Source organism: Piliocolobus tephrosceles, chromosome 19 (genome assembly GCF_002776525.5).
Source record: "Piliocolobus tephrosceles isolate RC106 chromosome 19, ASM277652v3, whole genome shotgun sequence".
NCBI classification, from domain to species: Eukaryota; Metazoa; Chordata; class Mammalia; order Primates; family Cercopithecidae; genus Piliocolobus; species Piliocolobus tephrosceles.
Window position 1 is genome coordinate 35,013,674 of NC_045452.1, and position 9,281 is coordinate 35,022,954.

A 9,281-nucleotide genomic window follows, 5' to 3' on the forward strand; every position below is an offset into this window, starting at 1 on the left:
GAGCCCCCCAAAACATGCATGTGGTTCCCCGGGCCTGTGAACCTGTTTCTCTGTTCCTTTGAGACAGAGTTGCAGACCCGGGAGCAGTGTCCTTGGACAACTGTCCCCTCCTGGGCCTGGCCCCAGGACGGCCCCACTCGGAATGAACGAGAAGGCCCCCGGGTGTGGGCCCCTCCACCCCAGCTCCAGAGTTAAGCAATCTGGAGGTCTCTGGCGCTAGGGCCAACACAGCGAGGGGCTCTTGGGAATATCAAGGTGCCTGAGGGCAGGAAGGTCCCCAGAGCCACCCCTCTGGCCTGAGCTCAACCAGGAGACTGCCCAGGGACCCTCAATGTGGCCTTTAGGCCCCTCCAAGCCAGGGTCTCCCTTGAGACACCTGTGTCCCGAAACCACATCCCCAGGGTGGCACTGTGGGAAGAAAGCAACCTTCTCAGGCAAGCACCTGCCACCTCGGTGCTGCAGAGCACGGGCTTCGACGCTAAGGTTAACAGGCATCCTGCGAGCAGGGCGTCCACCACCCCAAACCACCTGCGGGACTCAGCCCTAGCCCCTGGTGGGCACAGCTTTGTGCCACCTTCTCTTCCCCTCCCACGTGTCCACCATCGGTGTCTCCTGGATGCTGGCTCAAGCCAGCCACCAGCCTGCAGGTTGGAGACCCCCACTCAGGCTGAGGATGGGGAGACAGAGGAGTGAGACTGTACCCTTCTGCCCCCAGGGGAGGACCAGGAGGGGGCTCAGGTCACCCTGGTGGCCTCCAGGGAGTCCTGGAGAGCGCCTGTGGCCTCCCAGGGCACATGTCCCTTTGGCCTGGCCCAGGCACTGGCCAGAGCGCCCTCCACCCCTGGGGGCCGCTGCCCACTGGGCTGGCCATGTGGTGCTGCTCCTCTCCCTCCAAGAGTTCCGCAGGCTGTGCTCTCCAGAGACTGATGCACCCCACGATCAGGGTGATTTTATTTCTAGAAAAGGTGACAGGTGCTGCACGTGGGCAGGAGCAGGTCACAGTGAGGCAGGACCAAGGGCATCCCCCTCTCAACACAACCCAGGCACCGGCAGCCTACAGGCCGGGTAGGGTGAGGGCTGGCCCTTGTGAGTGAGCCCAGAGTGGGGAGAGGCTGGGGCCCATGGGGCACCAAAGCCAGGGGACATCGGCATGCAAACACCGACAGCCCCACGTCCCCTGGGCAGGAAGGTGGATGCCCCAGGACGCTCTGTCCTCCTGCTGCAGGGCCTGGCAGGCTGGTCTCAAGACCAGCCCCAGGGAGGCCTGGCGGGTGGCCAGGGATAGAGGCAGGGGCTGGGCTGAGCAGGGTCACAGCCCCCACCTGCCTGCAGGCTCCAGACACAACAGCCCAGGCCCCATCTGAGCCCTGGCGCCGCAGCTGGCATGGGTGGGGGCCGGGGAGGGGCGTGGGCATGGCCTCAGAAGCCCTTGTCCATGCTCAGGGTGCGACGGGTCACGTGCTCCAGCTCCCCCGACACGTAGGCGGCCATGCTGATGCGGTATTGTGCCAGCATCTTCAGCATGAGCCGCAGGCTCAGCCACCACTGCTCCCGCGGCATGCGGTGCCTGTGCAGGACGGGGATCGGGGGGATGATGGGGAGTCAGGGGTCAGGGCAGCTCTTCAGGCCATGCCCCCAACTCCCCGCACCCCCGACCCTGCGGCCTGTGCATGCCCCTCCCTCTGAACATCTCAACATCCGTGGAGCCGTGCGGCCTCTGGGACAGGTCTGGGGTCCCCATCCCTCGGAGGCACAGCACAGAGTCAGCCACAACCGCCCTCAGGCGTGCCCAATCCTGGCTGCCCACGCTGTGCCCCCATGCCCACCCAAAAGTATTGCCCAGTGTCACGCTCTGAAGACTTGGGCATGGTCCCTGCTCTCCATGGCCTGGCGGGGACTGGGGCATGGGGGCCCAGGAGACCTTGCGGGGTCAGGGTGCGAGCAGGGCGGGGCCTGGCACACCTGCCTTGGGGACAGTCTGGGCCACCCCTCAGCCCCACCCGCCTCCACGAGGCTTCAGTGGAACCCACTCGAAATCAGTGTCTTTCTTGAGCTCAGTGACGGGGCTGAAGGCCACTGCCTTCTTCTTCAAGCCGATCACGCAGGCCGAGTCTGGGGCATTGGCGAACACCCGTCCTGCAAACAGAGGCACGTGGCAGCCCTCCAAGGCCGGGCCCTGCCCCAGGGAGCCAAGGGAGGGCAAAGTGAGGCCTCGGGTTGCACCCACCACCTACCCTTGCGGTAAACCTCACGCAGCTTCTCCGACAACCAAAGCATGGCCTTCACCCCCAGCTTGGTCCCGTAGTTCCGGTCAAAGGGGGTTGGAGCGCCACCCTGGAAACAGGCAAGGCCCGGTTCCTGGAGCTGCCCTGGGCTGCCTGGGCCAAGGAGAGGGGAGGCCCAACCCCAGTGCAGACAGGGTCCCCACTGGGAGCCTCCCAGGCAGCTTCTGAACACCCATTCCTTCCAACCCCTGCACAATTCCCGTCTGTTCCCGCATCGAGGACCCTGCCTGCTCTCTCCAGCTCCAAGTCCAGGCCAGAAGCTGCCTCCCGAGGCCACAGTCGGCTGCCCCCTGGCCAAGTCAAATGACTCCTGGGCTCCTGCATTGGCAGCCAGTGGCCCCACCCTAGGCCCCATCCCCAGCCACTGTGACTCCCTCTCCCTGGCTCAGAAAACCCCAGGACACAGGCTTCCTGCAGGGCCACCACAGGGCAGGGAGCATGCCGGGATCTAGGTGAGGGGCTTGGCGGAGGTGGCCGCAGGAGGCCCGGCCGGGGTGGGGGGCTGGGCTCAGCATGTGAATGTCCTGGCCCCGGCCCCAGCCCCACCCCTTCTTGGAATCAGACCTCACCCAGATACGGGCCTCGGTCCCCTCACCGGGGAAGGGCACACGTGCCCGAGGGCCTGCCAGGAGTGCCCATGGGTGCCTGTGAGGGCTGGGAGCCCTGGGCCCGGGGACAGATGGTGGCAGGGAAGAGGGGCAGGCCTCGCAGAGCCTCACTCCTGCCCCACACCTGCTGCAGGTGGCCCAGGACGTTGGTCCTGCAGTCGAAGACGCCCTTGCCCTCTGATGAGTACAGGTTGTACAGGAACTCCGTGGTATAGTAGTCATGGCACTTCTCGTTCCTGAGAAGAACAGCAGGGCCTGAGTCAGCGGGGAACGAGTTCAGGTCTCCCCCAGATCCTGAGTCCCCGCTGGGCCAGGCCTGGGAGAGGGAGTGCCAGCTCCCAGGAAAGCCGCCCTCGCCCACCCTCTCCAAGGACCCCTCCTGCCTTCTCCTGCCCAGCCACTCCTCAGCAGCCCTGCCCCTAGCCCCGAGGGCTGGAAGCCCAGCTGTGGCCGGGGACCCACGGCAGCCTCACCGCAGCACCAGGCCCCTCTGAATGTCTGTCTTCATCTTCTCCGTCATGTGCTCCACGTTAACCTGCGGGAGGGGCCGGATGAGCCAGAGGACTGTGGGGAGGGAATTCCAGGCTGACCAGCAACCCAGGGCCAGCAGGAGCACCGGCCTATGAGTCCCGCCTGCCCGGGCCCTGCCCTGCACTGGCCGGCCTGAGTGTCTGGGGCCCAGGCTGGCGTGCCGGCGAGTCTGTCGCAGCAGGGGCCAGGCTGGGCTCACCTTTAAGTCATGGATGTTGAAAGGGTCCTCGAAGACGTAGGCGGCGTCGGCCCCCACAGCGATGCCAGTCACGGTGGCCAGGTAGCCACAGTAACCCCCCATGGTCTCCACGATGAACACGCGGCGCTTGGTCCCCGAGGCGGACTGTTTGATGCGGTCACAGCTCTGGGGGCCAAGGGGAGTCAGGGGTCCTCCACGTGCCCACCCTTCCCTGCAGGCCATGGGCATGGCTACCCTGCCGGGAGCCCTGTGTCTCCAGAGCCAGCCTGGGGCTGACGCACCCAGAGAGTCAGCAGCACCAGGCTTGGGCCCACCTCCCACCTGGGCCCCACAGGACTGGGGGTTCTCAACCAGGTGACCCCACCCTCAGGGCACAGGGACGGCGGCCTGCACACACACTCTCTCTGAGCAGGCAGGGGTGTCCCCGGCCCCATGGACAGAGGCCAGGCACTGCTCTTAGGCCACCCAGCACTGGGGCAGGGACACTCCCGCCTCGGTCTCCCCATCTGAGCTCATCACAGTCGCGAGGAACAACACAGGCCCCCGGCCCTGGAAGTGGCTATGGCAGGGAGCTGAGCCCCTTCACCCGGGCCTGTGCCCCACCAACCCCAACCCTGGCAGCCCTCCCGGGTGCTCACCGCGCACTGTCCCCTCCAACAGCCTCCGTAGGCTCAGCCCCACCCCACAAGGGCCTGGGCATGGCAGGCAGGGGTCCAGGAGCCCCGTACCTCCATGGCAGCATTTACGGCAGTGTCAGAGCCCAGGCTGAAGTCGGTGCCAGGGACGTTGTTGCTGATGGTGGCTGGGATGACACACATGACGATGCAGAGCTCCTCGTAGCGCCCGCGAGCCTCCACCAGCTGCAGCACCCCTTCATAGGCCTGCAGCAATAGGGACAGGGGGCAGGTCAAGAGCAGCACCGAGGCCAGGGTGGGCCAGGGACAGGCTCTGCCGGCAGCCGCCCAGCCCTGCTCTCTGCTGACCTGTCACGTGCCCCGTGCTGGACTCCAGGACCCACCTGCTCAATCCCCTGGGACTGGGCCAGGCAGTCAGCCTGGTGTCATCTCAGGACGCCTCCCAGGGAAACTGGACTCTAACGAGGGTCAGGAGGCCCCTCCAACCCACTGTGACCCCAGATCCACTCCATGAAGCCTGCAGTGGGGCTTGGCTTTGGAGGGCAAGGGGGAAGGGCTGTCATTCATTTATTATTTAGTGACAGCTTGCCCAGTGCCAGGACACCACGTAAGCGATGCCATCCCGCACCTGCACTTCTGCCTCCTCCACCTCCCTTCTCCCTCGTCCTCCCGCTTCCAAGTCCCCTTCCTCCCCTGCCCGTCCCCAGCACCGGGGTTAATTGGAACCTTGGGAAGCTTTCTGGAGAAAGTAAAGAACCCTCCCGAGCCCACACACCACACTTAAAACCCTGATCCTCCTGGCCCCTGCATCACCCCAGCCGGCACACAGGTTTTCAGGACGGGCCCCTCAGCGGGAGGACACCTCGGGTCCCTGTGCCCCGGGGCTTCTTCATCCGCAGGCAGCCCTCACCTCAAACCCGCCGACCACCAGCAGGGCATGGATACCATAGATGCGGATGTTCTCCACGATGGACTCCAGCTGGCCCTTGGGCAGGGTCCTGCAGTCAGAGACACATCCGTGTGAACATGCAACGCCCAGGGACGCATGTACAGATTGCATCTGATCACAGAAAGGCATTGCCTTGGCCGCTCCCCGAGCCACTCAGCGGTCACTGCGACACCCTGGATGTGACGCTGTGGCTTCACATGGAGAGGGGCACACAGGCCCAGCGTGAGCCGCCTGGGCACCACGCAGCATCACCAGGCATGGGCCAGGCAACCAAGTGAACCCCCCACCCCCCTGGGCTCCCCAGGGGCACCCCTTCCCGCCCGAGGCTTTCTCGCCCAACACTCAGCAGCAGGAGGGGATGCCTCCTCCGGCCCTTGCAGCCATTCAGTGGCTCAGGACTCAGCAACTTCCCCTGTAGCGCACAGGGTGACTGTGCCCTCCCCATGCCCACAGAAGGGTCTCAGGTCCTGGGACAAAAGCCATCAGACAGGCCCACAGCCACAACCAGAGTGGTGACAGTTCAGGCTGCCTGGCCTGGCCAGGCAGTGACAGACACTGGGCCAGCTCCCTTGCCACGGAGAGCCCACCGTGGGCATGGGGCTGCCAGAGCAGCGTGCCCTACACAGCTGAGCTCAGGCCAGGAAGCCCCAGGCAGGAGGCGTGAAGCCTGGTCTGCACAGATCACCAGCCGGAAGAGGGGTCGAGCCCAGGGCCCTGGGCTGGGGTCCCCTTGCCACTCCCACCTGCAGGGCCTGGAGACTGCGCCTTGGCCCTCCTGCCCCCAGGTACCCACAGCAGGCAACTCACCTCTTGGTCCCCAGCATGGAGCCACCACGCCCCAACCAGCCGGCCACGTTGTGCCAGCCTACTTCTTGCACCTGTCAGGAGGAGATGCAGCTTCAGGGGCCAGTGTGAGCCTCTGGCCAATTCCCCCCAGGGGTGGGCCTGTGCCCGGGGGCCAGCCAGTGCTGGGGATCACGCTGCAGGCAGAGCTGAGTGCCCAGGCCTGGGTGGGCACCGACACATGTACCCAGGCCTCGGCCTCCACCTCTAGCAGCCGGCCCTCCACAGGAGACGCCCCAAGTCTGCACACAGAAGGCCCAAGTCCTCACTTGTTCGCCCCGGCCGGACCCACCTGACCCTTGGCTAGGCCTTCAAAGCCATCGTGCACGACGTACACCGTGTGGCCCTGGGAGATGCCGGTCCGCACCGCCGAGCGCACGGCCGCATTCATGCCAGCCGCTGGGGCCCCCACATTCAGGATGGCCAGGGAGAAGTTAGACTTCAGAGAGAAGGGGAGACGAGCATGAGGCACGGCCAGGGAGGGGACCTCCAACCTGCACAGAAGGTCAGCAGGCCGGCAGGTTCTGGGAAAAGGGGCCAGGCCTTGCCACCAGCCTGGACACTGCCCTGCACACCGACTGCCCTGGGAATATGGTATCTGTTCTAATTCCAGAAGATTCTGGTGAAGACCAAAAAAGACATGGTGCAAGCCTGGCACACAGGCAGCAGAGGAGGCAGAGGGGGTGAGCACCGTTGTGAAGCCAGGCCTGGGACAGGAGCACAGGTCAGTGCCCACAAAAGGGGCCAGCAGTGGGGGGAGAGATAGAGGGCACAGCCACAAGGAAGGTAGGGGCCCTGACTATCCTGTTTCCTAGTAGCCACCTTAAGAGAAGGGACAAAGACATGAAGACAGTCCCGTTAGGACTACAGTTAATTTAACCTGATAGACCAAAACCCCACTATATCCATGTGAATGCAGTGACGGCTGCCGCCACCTCCCTCCAGCCCCTGTGCTGAGACTCTGAACCTGGCGCGCACCTGCCACGTGTGGCACACCCGACTTGGCAGCAGCCACACCCAAGGGCTCCATAGCCACATGGCCCCACCGGGTCCTGGTATGAGCCAGCCCTGCTGCTCACAAAGTCAGTCCCACCCCAGCCAGGTTCTGGGTGGTTCATGGAGACCACGTTGCCCTACCTCGGATGGTGCAGCCCACTGGCTAGCTGTGGGGATAAGCAGGAGGCTGGAGCAGCAGGGACACCCAAAGACGACCACGGATGGGAGGACCAGACCCAGCCTGGGCCACGCTGTCCGCCCCGGCCTGCAGCTCCAGCTGTGGCTCAAGGGGCTTGGGAGCCAGGACCTCACTGACCATGACTCTCTACAGGACCCTCGTTGTCCCCCAGGACTTGAGAAACAAGCCATTTCATCCTTATTTTGGAGAGATCCCATTTCCTGAGGTTTTCAGCTGTTTGGGGACATTTTCTTTTTATGTTCAGTTTCACTCTTATTGCCCAGGCTGGAGTACAATGGCACAATCTCAGCTCACTGTACCCTCTGCCTCCTGGGTTCAAGTGATTCTCCTGCCTCAGCCTCCTGAGTAGCTGGGATTATAGGCGTCTGCTACCACCACACCCAGCTAATTTTTGTATTTTTAGTAGTGACAGAGTTTTGCCGTGTTGGCCACACTGGTCTCAAAGTCCTGACCTCAGGCGATCCGGCCACCTCAGGCTCCCAAAGTGCTGGGATTACAGGTGTGAGCCACGACACCTGGCCGCTGGGGACATTTTCTACACAATGGCTCCTCCTCTCCTGAGTTAAGCCTGACTTCATTTCCATTAACCATTGAGAAGCAACAGCCAGCCCTGCAGCCAGGCTCCCAGCAGCAGGGACCTGCCAGCCACAGTGGTGCCTGAGCCTAGGCAGAGGCCGAGCCCACCCTCCCAGCTCCCAGCTCGGCCCCCAGCAAGAGGGAAGGCAGGGGCAGGCAGGCCTAGCCGCCGGGGCCAGCGTGAAGAGGCTGCAGAATAACACAGCCCGTTCCTCCCTCTGTGGGTGCCACTCCCTGCCTTACCTTCTCCTTGGGGGGCTTCTGGTGGGCGAGGAGCTTGTAAATGTTCCAGTTGTTCTCGAAGCTCCTGGAAAGGATTCGGGTCACGCCATGCATAGCCCTGCAGCCCTGCAGCGTACAGCCACAGCACAGCCGTGACAGAGCCCAGGACGTTGGTCACAGGCACACGGCCTGATGGAAGCTCAGCCATGAGGCAGCACACACCACGCATGCCGGACAGGGCACCTTCTACAGACGGTGCAGGATCCCCCAACACAGCACGAGGCTGCACCACCCGTGCGGCAAAGCCCGCGGCCGGCATCCAGCTCAAGGGAAGGTTGACCACCTTGCTAGCGGGTGGGGGCATGGATGGGAAACCAGACGTCCAATCCAGCCTGACCCGGCCACCAGGACACCTGCAGGAGGGCGGCACCCACACCCAACATCTGCCAGCCTTCCCAGCCCCCGTGGGGCCACCCCATGTCCTGGGCTTGTGCCCACAGCTTCTCATCCCCTCGCCATGCCCAGATCCCTGTGCACTGGGCCCTGCCCACGCTGCCGCCCAGGGTCTCCTGCAGCACCACACCTCCCAGCCCTCCTCCTGTACCACCCGCAGGCCCGTTCCTCCCTCGATCTTCAGACGCGGTGCCCAGAAGGACGACCCAGGCCAGGCGTGCGCAGCACCACCGCAGCACGTGCTGCCTGGCACCGGGACCCAGCCAAGTAAGAGCGCAGGGGTCTGCTGAGGGGCTTACCCGCCACGGAGCTGGATGGCCTCGTCAAACCTCTTATCATCCATGGCTTTCTGCACTTCCTTGGTCTTAAGGAAGAGAAACAGAACACAGGCTGTGGAGGGCCCGGCCAGAACACCCATGGCTACTGCCCCGTCCGGTGGGACCGACGAGGACCGATCTGGCCGGCATCTCCTGACCCTGGCCCAGGCCTGGCAGCCTCTCCCTGGGAACAGGAGTCACCACCAAGGCCAGCTCTTCTGTAGCTGGTTGAGGCCAAGAGGCCCTACCCTGCCCCCAGCTGCCCTCTTTTCCCAGCAGTCCCAGCTCCAGGCAGGGCCACTCCGCCCTGGTTGCAGGCCTCCAAACCCCTGAGCCAGGGCTTGACCAGCACCCACACCCAGCCTCCTGGCCTCTGCCCTCCCCATACCTCCCCTCCCGGGGTCCCTGCTCCCCGCGCCTTCCCTCCCGGGGTCCCTGCTCCCCGCGCCTCCCCTCCCGGGGTCCCTG

General features: G+C 64.4%; 1 protein-coding gene across 1 annotated transcript in view; it reads right to left on the reverse strand.

Annotated features, from left to right (window-relative positions):
- Window positions 1-915: 915 nt before the first annotated feature.
- Window positions 916-9,281, reverse strand: part of PFKL (phosphofructokinase, liver type) — a 36,740-nt gene continuing 28,374 nt past the window's right edge. Inside the window, exons 11-22 of the mRNA XM_026447469.2 lie at window positions 8,796-8,860; window positions 8,065-8,128; window positions 6,343-6,489; window positions 6,015-6,085; window positions 5,169-5,256; window positions 4,352-4,504; window positions 3,624-3,788; window positions 3,367-3,428; window positions 3,018-3,129; window positions 2,235-2,334; window positions 2,031-2,136; window positions 916-1,567 (exon numbers count right to left, since the gene is read on the reverse strand). Coding sequence (XP_026303254.1) covers window positions 1,420-1,567; window positions 2,031-2,136; window positions 2,235-2,334; window positions 3,018-3,129; window positions 3,367-3,428; window positions 3,624-3,788; window positions 4,352-4,504; window positions 5,169-5,256; window positions 6,015-6,085; window positions 6,343-6,489; window positions 8,065-8,128; window positions 8,796-8,860 — 1,281 coding nt within the window. The 3' untranslated portion in view covers window positions 916-1,419. The remainder of the gene's footprint in view (window positions 1,568-2,030; window positions 2,137-2,234; window positions 2,335-3,017; window positions 3,130-3,366; window positions 3,429-3,623; window positions 3,789-4,351; window positions 4,505-5,168; window positions 5,257-6,014; window positions 6,086-6,342; window positions 6,490-8,064; window positions 8,129-8,795; window positions 8,861-9,281) is intronic.